Genomic DNA, 12,950 nt, shown 5'->3' with positions numbered 1-12,950 from the left:
AAATCATTTCTTAATCGTCCATCTCTTTCAATCTACTTTTATCTTTGTCTCTAAATTGAATTCTAATAATTTTTTTAAAAAAACTTCAATAATTAAAAATAATTTTCTCTCAATTTATTTTTATTATGAATTCAAAATATAACTTATACATTCAAAGACATTTATTTATTATAAATTTTAATTATATAAAATTAAAAAGTATCACAATAGATATGCTGATATACTAATTTAAAAATAAATGACAAAAATTTGTACAATTTATTTTTTTAATTGATAAATTACAAAATGTTAAATAGAATCATGAATAAACTTTCTCATATAACATACAAAACAATTGATAAATAAGTGACTTTCTTAAATATATTGACAGATTTGATTCTTTAGTTGTACATATAAAAAAAAACTTCATTGAAGAGAAAATTCATTTTAGTGATTTCTAGGTGTCAAAAGATATCAGCGGTTCAAGTTTGGCTTGTTCGCTTATCTCCAACTCTTGACTTAGTCGATACAAAGTTATATATTTTAAAACCCACTTCCGTTAGTTACCAATTACCACTATTCATGTCCACATTTCAGACAACGTGAAAGAGTACGATTTTGTAAAATATTGTGTTGTGTGGTGCGCAGTTACAGTGGATTTCTTTTTGTTACATGCTAAATAAGTCTAAATATTGTATCCGAAGTGTATTTAACAATTTGAAGAACCTGTCACCGCTACTAACTTCGCTAGAAATTTATGTTGATTTATGCACATACAAACAAGAAAGGCATAATGCATAATGTGAACAGCCAGTTAAAGTTGCCAAAGCTTTCATTTATTGCAAAGCAGAGCAACACTTATTAAGACCAAAAACTGATACGTTTCTTACAATTTTTAATATCAGTTCACTTTAAGAATACATCTATCTCTGCTTTTGCAACAAGGTTTACTAGAAACAATGTTCACCCTCAGAATGAAAATAGAAGAAGAGAGGAAAAGAAAACATAGTTTAACTTAAATTAATACAAAACGATAGATTGCACCCGCAAAAATATCTGCCACAATGTTCACTTGGACTTGTCATCAAAGTGAATTAACCGTGTCAATTAAACACTAGCCATAAGGAATATTTTATCAAAGGCCAATTACTGATTTATGGACCCCCTTCCTCTTCAGAGGAGCGCTTCTTCTGGCCGTAGTATGGGCACCAAGGGTTCTTGCAAATCTGAGTTTACGGGAAACAGATTACACTGCGCATATTGTGCCATCAATTGGTCCACAAGAACCAAAGCTACCATTGCTTCTACCATAGGTACAGCTGCAAACATCAAATTTTGTCATGATAGAAAACCCTGCATAGACACATAATAAACAAATTCTCCTTTGTTTCTGACATTAGTTTTAGATGTCCTCAAGAAAAAGTTGTGTTACTCAGGTAACAAATTATCTTGCCATTCAAGTCATTGTTAACACTTAACAGTTCTAAAGGCTTGTCTTCTGAGAAACTTAGATGAATTATTAGATCAAACAATTTTGAAAAAAAAAATTGAACTGAGGGATAATTCAAACAGCACTCTAAAACAAGGCAGGGTTATTAACCTCTTGGGACAACACAAGGATCATGGCGACCACGGGCTATAAACTCTGTTTCTTTTTTATCTCGAGTCACAGTCTTTTGCTTCTTCTGCACAAGTGTAATACCATCTTCATATCAAATACATATGGTAGTGCAAAGTAATCGTAATGTGTAATTAAATATGCCATAAACCACCTGATCAGCTAAAAATGGGTGAACATATACATGCCTAAGAATGGGTGGAGGACAAACACCCAAGGTTCCCTCAATTGCCACCCCAAAACAAAAATCCTTTGTTTTTTGAAAAATAATGAATAACCATATATCCTCATATATACCTCTCAAATAGGGAAAAAGGAAATCAAAGAAGCAGCTTCAGCATGGTAGCAGTAATACTATTTCCTAAAGAGTCATACTAAGGTTTGATAAATGCATGGGACATTTATTTACCGTATTCTATGTATAGAGTTAAAGATTAAAGCATAAGTATAAGTCTAACCATCATCCGCTTCAAAAATATGGTGAGCAACCGCTATCTTTTTATGGATAGGGGCGAATTAGGAAGAAAGGTCAACAAAATGAACCAAATAATGCATTATAAGCATTTCCTACTGAAAACAGGCATATTCTGTTCTCAAGGTCTCCCACTTGTGAGGTTTGCAAAGTTTTATACTTAGTCTACCAAATGAAAAATTACACAGGGAAATAAGGAGATATATCATTCCATACGGGTCAATTTACATACATGGAAATATGTAATCATTGTTACACTGGTTGTTTCATTCTTTCATTTTTTATAACCTTAAAATTGAGGAAGTTATGGTTGATTTTTTATTTTTATTTTTTGGGGGATTTTTTTATGTTTAACTCCTTAGGTATAAATATTTTTCATAGCATAAATAATGTTTCTCCCATACAGGGAAAAATGTTAATACAATACTTCAAAGTTCAAACACATTACACTTAAAGGAGAAAAGATGTGAGTGTGTGTAAGAAGATTTTAAGATAGATAGAAGATGATTACAAATAGTTAGGAGGGATCCTTTTTAACATATAAAGAAAACAAACAGAAAAGAATGAAGAAAAACAACACTGCATGAATGTATATGCATGAGTAAATCAACATATATTGGCAACATTATCGGTTCTGGCATGAACATAAAAAGTCATATCGTAAATAAGTAGATAAAGAATCAAGATCACATTTGATGTTGCAATTCCCCAAAGCTAGTCAAATTATATGGTGTTATCATTGAGTAATTTTTTATTTTTTATTTTAATCAGCAAAAGTATAATAGTATTATATATGTAACAGTACAAGTTGTACTGGATGATTACAGAGAGACCAATTTAGGTAAGACTATGGTGACCTAATACATAGTTTACAACATGAATTAAGAAACCATAGTACCAGCCTTCTGCTAGTGTCACCATTACCCCCACTATAATTATTATCCCCCCCTCATCCCGTAAAAGCCTCCTTCATGTTGCTGGACCAGTGATTAAAAGGCATGTCAAAACCTTTAACCAGATTTTTAAACCAGGTCCAGCAGGGGAATATGGCATCCTTCAAGATCTTACTAGCATTAAACCTTTCTTCTTCAAAAACAATCTTATTCCTATGCTGCCAGATACTCCATGTCAAGGAAGTCCACCAGCATTGCCATTTTTGATAGCTAGTGTCTTTTCCATTTCGAAGCACTTGCTGGAGGAAGTGCATATGGGGGTTCTCTGGAAATGGGGCTGTGGTATTTGTCCACGATAATGATGCCCACCAAAGTGGCATGATCTTGCTGCAAGTAAAAAAGAGGTGTGCTGCATCCTCTTCCTTATTTTTGCAAAATGGGCATGTAAGATCATGAATTTCCACATGCCTCCTGCGCAAATTGGTTTTAGTGGGTAATCAGTCCCTGATAAGTCTCCACACAAAGAAGGCAGCTTTACTAGGGACCTTGACCTTCCACAGCTCCGTGAAAGCGCTATCCTGATTTTCATTAATTTGATCTGCCATGAGCAACCTGTACCCGTTCCTAGCCGTGTACATGCCCGAGACGTCCTCTTTCCAAATCCACTTATCTTGTCTTTCTGGATGAATGCTGGTACCTTGTAAATCTTCCAGAAACCTCACCGCCATATCCAGCTCACAGTCAAAAAGTTCGCGTCTCCATTTGAGATCCCACTCCCAACCTACATTTGATAAAGTACCCATATACTGAATAGATTGATTTTGCTGTTTCGAAATAGTGAAAAGTAGGGTTAAAGTAGGATTGATTTCGCGTCTCCATTTTGCTGTTTCGTTATCATTGAGTAATAAAACTGTTGAAATTAAGGGAGTAGGGTTGAGGTAGAAAAGTAGGAAAAGAATGACAAAACGTGCAGCTCAGTAGATGAACATTCGGCATGTGACAATGTTGCAGCTCCAGTGGAGGGAAACATCAGGGGAAAGGGTTCAAGGCAGATCCATTGGCCCAAAAACTAGCCAAGGCACCCATTTGGAAGGTGTACACTAGGCAGCATGGGAAACAACTGGAGTAACTGCCTGGTTTAGATAGAGGAGGAAAAGAGGGATAGAAGAGATCAGATAACACTCTTACGTATATAGATGTGATGTAACATGTTATTATTCACAATCTCTTCCCATTCGTCTACCTAAATCCTAAAATTTCAGCAGAAGTAATGAAATATAAGATAATGAAATACAAAAACCCCTCTTGACATATCTGAGTGGCTAGTATCTGTGTGTGCTGAGTGAATGAGATAGTGATGAAGACAGAAAGAGAAGAGATTAAGACTTACTCCAATTGTTGATGTTGGCTTGAAAGCTATTCTCATATTAATGATTTCCCCATTGGAAATTCCACCCTGATTGTCAATACAGATAATATAAGTAAAACAAATATAGAAATGTGACTGTCAGTGCATATCTAGAAAAAACTAATTAGTAATTATAGAACAGCACAAATACCTGTATCCCACCAGAGCGATTTGTTCTTGTTCTTGTGTTTCCATGTTCATCTATATAGAACTCATCATTGTGTTCACTCCCAGTCAAAAAGGTGCCTATAATGATTTCACTAAGCCATCAGAACACACCTCAGATATAATTGATCAAGAAAATAACATTGTTCAATTGATCCCTGTTTAGTCAGTCAAAAACATAGACAAAGGCACTCAGATGTATAAATAAGCAAGTTTTAGTACCTGCAAACCCACTACCAAACTGAAAGCCCTTGGTTGCAGGCAATGACATTGCAGCTTTAGCCAGCTCAGCTTCAAGTTTGTCAAATACTGGTGAACCGAGACCCTGAGAAATAACAATGTCAACTTTTCTATGTGGAAAAGTACATGAAAAATCTGAATAATACAAATAAAAATTATATGGTGTTAGAATGAGAACTGAGAAGTGCCTTACAAGATATCAGAAATGCAAGTAGATATATTAATGGAGATTCAAAATTGCAGAACAACAAGCATGGTTTCAAAGCAGAGTGTTCTTTTCTTCCCTTTTTCTTTCTCATGTTAATTATTTAAATATCAAATAACATGGTTAAAAGACCTCAAAGAGCAATCTAATATTGGACCAGCTTGTTTAAGTTTAAAAAAAATGCTTTTTTAAATAAAATAAACAGTTTTTTGCTTTTTTGATGTATTTGTCTCAATTGTTTTTCTAAGAAAAAACAGTTTTCTGCTTTTTTTAAGAAGCACAATTTTTATTTTTATCTTTAAATCACTTTTTTAAGTTTAAACCAACTGGCCCATTAATTGGCAGAGCCATAACTTAATTGTTCTAAAAGTAAATGTATGCTATACATGGAAGGGAAGCTATAAAACTCAAATGACTAAAGAGTACAGCTTGTCCAAGTCTAGTAATGGCCAAATTTCCACAGCTTTCTAGAGTTTCAACAAAATTTAGTGTCATGTGTATTTATTATATTAATTTGAGTATCATTACGCGCTATTACAGGTACGGGCATAGCTAAAAGTTATTGTTAGAAGAGAAAAAAAATGAGGCTCAAATATGTTTTTCTTGCCTGAAAATTAACTAATTTTGTTTTTGGCCCCAAAATTATTTTTTTCCCATTTGATCCCCCGATTTGTTTAAATATGTGTTTTTAATCTCTATGATTAGATTTACTCCATTTACTGATGATGATATGACAAACAGATCATTGACATGTGGCACAACCTGATTATGTCCCATCGTCACTTAAAAAAGCAAATTTAATGACATGGACTAAAATTAAAAACATGTATTTTAATAAAATTAAGTATCAAATAGGGAGAAAAAAAGGAACAAAATCCAAATTGACTAATTTTTTTAGGGACAAAAAACATATTAAGCCAAAAAAAAAATAAACAATAATGTTTAGGGGGACCAAACCAATACATTAAAATACATGTAAAAAGTATATTTTTTGGAAATTGGAGAGGGGATACACTTACCTTTCCCCTGATTACAGGAGATTTAATTTATTTTTTAAAATTTTGGTTTTTGAACTGTTTCCACTATAGTTGTATTTCTATTTAAAGCCATGTGATAGTTGAGTTTCCTAATAAAAGCCCTTGCAGTTGTTATCACTTTTATAATTTAATTTGAAACCTAAACTCTACTTGCTATCTTGCCCAATTATTTGTGCTTAATAGAGGCATATGGAAAGACTTACTCGTGGACAGTTCCTCACAATGCATGTCACAACACCACCAACAGAATCACCTCTCACTCGCACAGCATCAATTGCAGATATCATCTTCTCTGCATACTCCGGGTCTGGACATCGAACAATGTTACTCTCAATCTGGATAAATTCCAAAAAAAATGGTAAGAACATCAATAGAAAGTATTATCAATATAAGTTATAACAATAATTAGTCAATTTGAAACATTGCATTGTAAATGTCTGAACAGAACAGCATGATGACACCGGTTCAATAAAAGAAATAATAGGGTATTCACACATTATTAATAATTTAAATCAACATTAATTTACTTAGTTTCCTTTCAAGCATGAAACAAATTGGATATGGCACTGAATGAATTCCAGGCAAAGTTAGCAGCAAATAGACAATTATTTGGTAAATATACAAAAGTCTAGTGCAGATTAAATTCATTAAATATTCTAGTTAAATGCATTAGCCATGTTTCATGACAATGAACATTTGTCCATTTTATATGAATGTTGCACCCCTTTACTATCAATAACTCATCATCAGTTAAAAATAAATAGATTTTGGCATGTTTATTCATGCACTCATGTATTCTGTAATCTGTACAAATTGTAAGATCAAATTTAAGAGAACAATAAAGATGCATATGCACATTGGCCTGAAATTCAGCTTTGTGCCTGAATGCCCAGGGGAGAACGTTGGGCATGGGATGATAAAAGTATTCATTACTCATTTCCTTAGTAATGGTAAAAGTCATTTTTTTAGTAATATTCATTGGTAATGTTGAAGTTTCAATTATGGATTGCTATGAGATTTCTTTGGCAAAAATCACAAGGGTGAGAGTTGCATTTAGACAAATGTATTTGGAGAAATCAGTTTTAGTTTTAGAAATGAGGGTTAAAGGTATGTGAACTAAAACTTTTTTTTCTCAATTCAGTCAAACTTACTGGTGGTGGAGGGAGAGAAATTATGTGTCTGGTTTAAATCAAACAAGAAGTCAAGAACAAATGTAATTTAGTCATATTATTATTTAGGAATGCCAATCTCTTTTTCTAACAAGAAGAAAGTTGCAAGCGTAATTTGCAAAATGCATTCCATTGTCAATAAATGGGCTAGATCAAAAAATTTGTTAGTTAGTGATATCCAAAATCCATTAAAGGAAATATTAAAAAAATAAAACAGATAGTCATCTCCATGTTTAGAATACATGAAATTCACTTCAAACAGCTTTACAAAGGAACCCCTGTGCTGCCTGTACATACATAAATATGAATATTAACTTTAATACCTGATCAAGAGTCAGAGTGTCATGATCAATAAGGTCCTCTGGAAGAACAATCTTATGAACTTGAGAGACATAGGCCAGAATCTGAAAAATAAGAGGGAATGTTTCTTTCTTAGAGGCTTTGGACACCTTTATCATCTGTATTCCATACATAAATCAACCATTAAGAACTTTTATTTTATTCAGGGTCCAAATTTACTTGGAACTTTCATTTTAGCAGAAACTTCAGTGATAATTTAACTCGTGAAATCAAATCCCTTAAACTTTTACCTGAATCTACTCATCTCTCTAATAATCCAGATGGAAGGGATAGGGACTTTGGGTTCTTCTAGTGTTATTTTAAATCTTTTTAGTTTCTAGCTCAAAATCATGAAAGTTTCCTTCTTGAAAAATTCATTTGCATGACAAGATGTCCCTTTAAAGTCAAGTCTTTCACTTCAACAGCAGTATTAAATAGGATCAGCACACATGGCATATGCAGCTAATAGGCCTCACAAAGACATGTTATGTGCAATCTAATTTATAAATAGAATGCTGTTTATTTTTGAATTGGACGCGGAAATTCATATGAAAGGTTCTTGCTGATCATTGGGTGCATCCTCTAACTTTGGAGCAATTATATCATGATAGATATTAAAGGCTAAAACTTGTAGCAATCTGTGGTTTATACTTTATGCAGGTTTCCAATAGAACAATGTATTTAGTTAAGGAAGAAAGGTCACATCTCTTTGGTGCTCTGCTTTAGGCTATTTCAAGGAGCTCGCCAATTTGGATATACAGAGATAATGGATAGGTTTGATCATGTTTTCCTTTTTAAAGGTCCTTGCTGCTTGTCTATTCTGTTTAGGAGGATTCCTTATCCTCACCCTGGTTGTACTTTTCCTCTTTTCTCTTTCATAAAATTTCTCTTTATATCAAGAACAAGAAAATATGCACCCTTTACATATATTTTCAAAAGGTGAGAATTAATAAAAGAACAATAGAAGAGGGGCAAACATGTAGCATAAAAGAAAAAGAAAAAGGAGGGCAGAATGGGACTTTAGGAATTTTTTGTCTTTTTGTATCATTAGTTTAATACATTTTTTTCTAAAAGCAAACAAATGAACCAAAAACCAAGAAGCAAAAATATGAATATGTAAACAATTACAGTATATATGTGGATTTAGAAAAGCTAACACATTCCCAAAATAATACATCATTCTTGGCCAGTTATAACAACAACAAAAAAACACAAAGAAACTACTACAAAAAAGAATAATAACCTAAACTCATGAGACAAGTAACCCACCTCAGTTCCAGAAAATTCTTTAAGGATTTTCTTAGCAACAGCACCAGAAGCAACCCTTCCAATTGTTTCTCTTGCAGAAGATCTACCACCACCCTTAAACATAAGAAAATGAAGATGTATGAGCATAATACATATACGTATCACATTGAATAAAAATGTTAGACTCATTACACTAAAAACACTTAGTACCTGAACTGATCTGACACCATACTTCATGTCATAGGTAGCATCTGCATGGGAGGGCCTATAAGCTACTGCCATCTCGCTATAGTCCTGAAAAAGTTTCCCAGAGTACAATATTTTATCAGCATCCCTAAATTAAGATAATGGTTGCTTGTCATAAACAAGCTCTAGTATCAGATACTCACATGTCCTCTTTGATCAGTATTGGGTACAGATACATGAATTGGAGTTCCAGTAGTGATTCCTGCAATTAACAGATTATACTTCAAACCTTTTTTCTCAAGAAAGATATAATTTAACAGCTAATAATAGTCGGAAGAAATATTGACCTTCGGAAACTCCTGAAAATATTTTACATGTATCAGTCTCCTTTCTAGGAGTTGTAATTCGGCTCTGACCTGGCCTCCTATACATAAGAACTTATGCAGTTATTCTTTGAAGACAAGTTGCATCAGAAGCAAACATTACCGATCATTCATAAATGTCATATTCCCTTACTGGCAGTTTAGCACACATTTCAATAATTAAATCAAAACTATCCTATAAAGTATTTCTCTTCAACGTCCAAAGTGTTTTTCTCCCACAATACAAGTAGTTCAATGAAGATAAAGAGATGATTTCAGAGGCAAACACCTTCTGTCAAGATCCACTTGCATATCAGCTTCAGAGAGAGGAAGGCGAGGAGGACATCCATCAATAACACAACCAACACCTCCTCCATGTGATTCCCCATATGTTGTAACACGAAAGTGATTTCCATAGGTACTCCCAGCCGCCTGTATGCCTGTAATATGTCAACAGTGTCATTAAGTTAAAAACCGAGCTATCTCAATTCCATTAATTTAGAATTCTTGACATGTAATGTAACTGGCACAAGAACCAAGTATTTCCTTTAATTCACCGACATTGTGTTCATCATAGACTCCAATCCTACTTATTGAATTTGAAGTTATATAGAAAGTCGAAAAAAAGCTATTAACCGTGGTTTCTGAAAATTTTCAAAAGAAGATGCGGCAAACATGTTTTTCAGATTAAGCCTACATCAACCAGTGAGGTGGTTTCAGGAATATTAGCAATAGCAGCCGTGAGTCCGTACCTAAAGGAATGCAATGCAAACGACGGTGATGTAGGGAACGTGAAATCCAATTTCCACTTAATATGATATACGAAGTTTTTCTCAGAAATTCTTACACGAATTACATAATAACAATACAATGCATTCATTTACAACAAGTAACAATCGATAGAGAAAACCTAGATGTACCAGAACTAAGAAGAACAGCAAATTCAGCGAACGATTTGAGATATTTAGGGGACAAATTCGATTCAGCGAAGCAAAGAAATAAATAGATGAGATAAGCATGGAAAGACAACAAGGAGCAGAATCTAGTAGCTGATATTTCTCAAATTAATTACAAGTAATAGCATAAAAACAAACAATAATTCACACATATGCGATGAAGAAGAAACAGATAAAAATAAGGATTGATTGAAAATGAAAGAAGTAACAGAGAGAGGGAGAGGACTAACGAAGTCTCTTGGGAAGACGAGGACGGAGTGAGAGTCGGAGGTAGGCGGGGGAGAGGGATCGGAGATCGGAATTGAGAGAAGCGAAGGCGGAGAGAGCGTCGGCTGAGAATGGTTTGGTGGAAAGAGAAGACGCCATTGGAAGAGAAATGGGAGAATTAGATTGATTGAGGAACAAAAACACTCACAGTATCTATCAAGTTCGGTTGTTGAGTTGAGACTTGAGAGAGAAAAAGGAAAAAGGTTGGTTGGTGGCAATGAGTGTAAATTATGTACAATTTGGCTACCACCTACCACCTACCACCATTCTCTCTAGTCTTCCATATAATCAAAGATATTATCAAGTGACCTTCACCGGTACATATGGTATATTTCTACTTACTTCACCATTTCTAACTATTAATTTATTGCTTATTCTGGTTACTATAATGTAAAAAACTAGTTCATGTTTGATAAAGAATTTTTTCAGTAAAACAACTAATATTTAAAACATTAAAAACAGAATATAAATGATTAGTTTTTTAAAATCTCGGGTTGATACTTTTAATAATACATTTAAGAGATATGTTTGATTATTGCTTAATATTTTTATAAAATAGTTTGGTTTAAAAAAGTTAAAATAAATAAACATGATAAGAAAAAAGTGGATGTGAAATTAATATTCTGTGAGTTTCAAAATAACTTCCATATTAAAAAAAATGATATATAAACATCAAAAAATAATTTTATGTTTTGTTTAAACGTACTAAATTTACTGTAGTTATTTTATTACTAAAATGCAATTATGATCAAATGTCGGTAAATTCATTGTATCTATCTCTTCTATTTTCTTTTCTTTCAATTGTCATGCAAATTTCTTATTTCTCTTTATTTTTTTAGGTAATTGTCAATTTTCTTTTTAATTCTAATGCTTTTTATTTGACTTCTCTCTAATGGATAAGCATAATTTTGAAACCCAAATCCACTTGACCAATCTGACCCTAAATCCAATGTTTGATCCAATCATGTTACTCATTAAATTAGTCATGTAATTGATTAATTCATCTTGGTCTAGTATATTTTATGATTGAATTAGTGAGCGATTTAATTGAATTAGTGAATCAGTTTGATTTATAGTCATAAAGAATGATCTAATTTTTCTGGTTGGATCGGTTTGATCGAGACTCAATGCCCAGGACGATTCGGTTAAATTGAAAGATCGAAAATGCATTTGATCCGGTTGGACTCGGATTGACCCAAACATTTTTGGTCAAACCTATTGACTCGGTCAAGTTTTTTTTTCTTCAATTCTTATACCATGTTAACAATATATAACATGCTCTTATAATATTTGTATATCTCAATAACAATATATAATAAATAATTATTTCATATTGATCATGATATAATTTAATATTTATATGTTTTATACATCTTCAACAAACTGGTTTACGATTATTTAATAAATTCTGTATTTAGTTTTGAAAAATAAAAGTTTTCTTAGTAATTTAATGGTAATACCCAACAAAATAGTAATAACATAAGGTAATAAACGACTATATAATATTGTATAGTTTGATCGTGACAATAAATTTAATTTTGAAGCATAAAAATATGAATTGATCACATTATATTATGTATATTATAAATATTTTTAAAAAATTTAATATATATACCGAATCAATAAGTGACACATCGATTAGACTTCTAACTCACTGACTCAATGTCTCATCTAAGTCGATGACTGAACCAATCATGATAACACTGCTTTGGTTGACCAATTGAACCAAATTTAATTATTTTAGAAATGCAATCTATAATGAAAATACAAAAAATATGTTATACTTAAAAACCAAACCAATGACCTAAAATTTATTTTGTGAGCCAATTTATAACCAAACTATCATGATTAATCATTAAAGTTATCACATGATTAATACATATATTTATATTTTATGTTACTTATACAAAATTCATGTGATTCAACTAATAATCCATTAATCTAATGTCTTGATCGAGTCAACTATCGATCTAATTTTTAAAACTATTGGTAGCAATTTGTTATTGTATTCTTTTGTGTAAAATATAACTTTAGTCTTTATTTTTTTGGCGATCCACATTTTTTTAATTTAGAATAAAAATACATTAGGCTTTTATTTTTTTTTAAATCATAATTTTAGTTTTACTCTCTAAATTAAGACATTGACAATTAATTTTTTAATATTGACTTTCACATCACATTATAAGGGAACATTTGGTAGAAAAAAAGTTTGTCCATGTTTTTTAAAAGTCATGAGTTCTAAGAATCACAAATCTTGATAATCAAACAAAATGTATGATTATTGTTAGCTAAAGAGAATTGTACACACAATGGAGATTGAGCAGAGGTTCTCCCGTTAAATTGATTGTTCCCACTCACGTGAACATAATAAAATCTTACACCATTACACTACTAACCATTTGGGTT

General features: G+C 32.3%; 1 protein-coding gene across 4 annotated transcripts; it reads right to left on the bottom strand.

Moving 5' to 3' along the window:
- Positions 1–782: 782 nt before the first annotated feature.
- Positions 783–10,834, bottom strand: LOC114401330 (chorismate synthase, chloroplastic-like). Of its 4 annotated transcripts, none has more exons than XM_028363829.1 (13): positions 10,508–10,832; positions 9,611–9,761; positions 9,307–9,383; positions 9,163–9,221; positions 8,984–9,067; positions 8,795–8,887; positions 7,510–7,644; positions 6,221–6,352; positions 4,758–4,860; positions 4,522–4,616; positions 4,353–4,418; positions 1,580–1,664; positions 783–1,298 (listed from the first exon to the last, which is right to left on the bottom strand). In XM_028363829.1, exons 1-13 carry the CDS (start codon positions 10,641–10,643, stop codon positions 1,153–1,155), a joined length of 1,362 nt encoding a protein of 453 aa, XP_028219630.1. In that variant the 5' UTR covers positions 10,644–10,832; the 3' UTR covers positions 783–1,152. The 4 variants fall into 4 exon arrangements, with proteins under 4 accessions (XP_028219630.1, XP_028219631.1, XP_028219632.1 ...); XM_028363830.1 differs by having other exon boundaries at positions 7,510–7,590; positions 10,508–10,830; XM_028363831.1 differs by lacking the exons at positions 783–1,298; positions 1,580–1,664 and adding an exon at positions 2,397–3,743 and having other exon boundaries at positions 10,508–10,834.
- Positions 10,835–12,950: the final 2,116 nt, after the last annotated feature.

This window comes from Glycine soja, chromosome 20, assembly GCF_004193775.1.
Source record: "Glycine soja cultivar W05 chromosome 20, ASM419377v2, whole genome shotgun sequence".
Classification (NCBI taxonomy): domain Eukaryota; kingdom Viridiplantae; phylum Streptophyta; class Magnoliopsida; order Fabales; family Fabaceae; genus Glycine; species Glycine soja.
The sequence above is the reverse complement of the archived record's forward strand: the minus strand, read 5'-3'. Positions and strand labels throughout refer to the sequence as shown.

Coding starts and splice junctions, on each gene's coding strand:
- LOC114401330 (XM_028363829.1), bottom strand. CDS start 10,643: ATGGCGTCTTCTCTTTCCACCAAACCATTCTCAGCCGACGCTCTCTCC. Junction 9,762..10,507: donor TCGTCTTCCCAAGAGACTTC/GTTAGTCCTCTC, acceptor GACATATTACAG/GCATACAGGCGGCTGGGAGT. Junction 1,299..1,579: donor TCCTTGTGTTGTCCCAAGAG/GTTAATAACCCT, acceptor TGATGTTTGCAG/CTGTACCTATGGTAGAAGCA.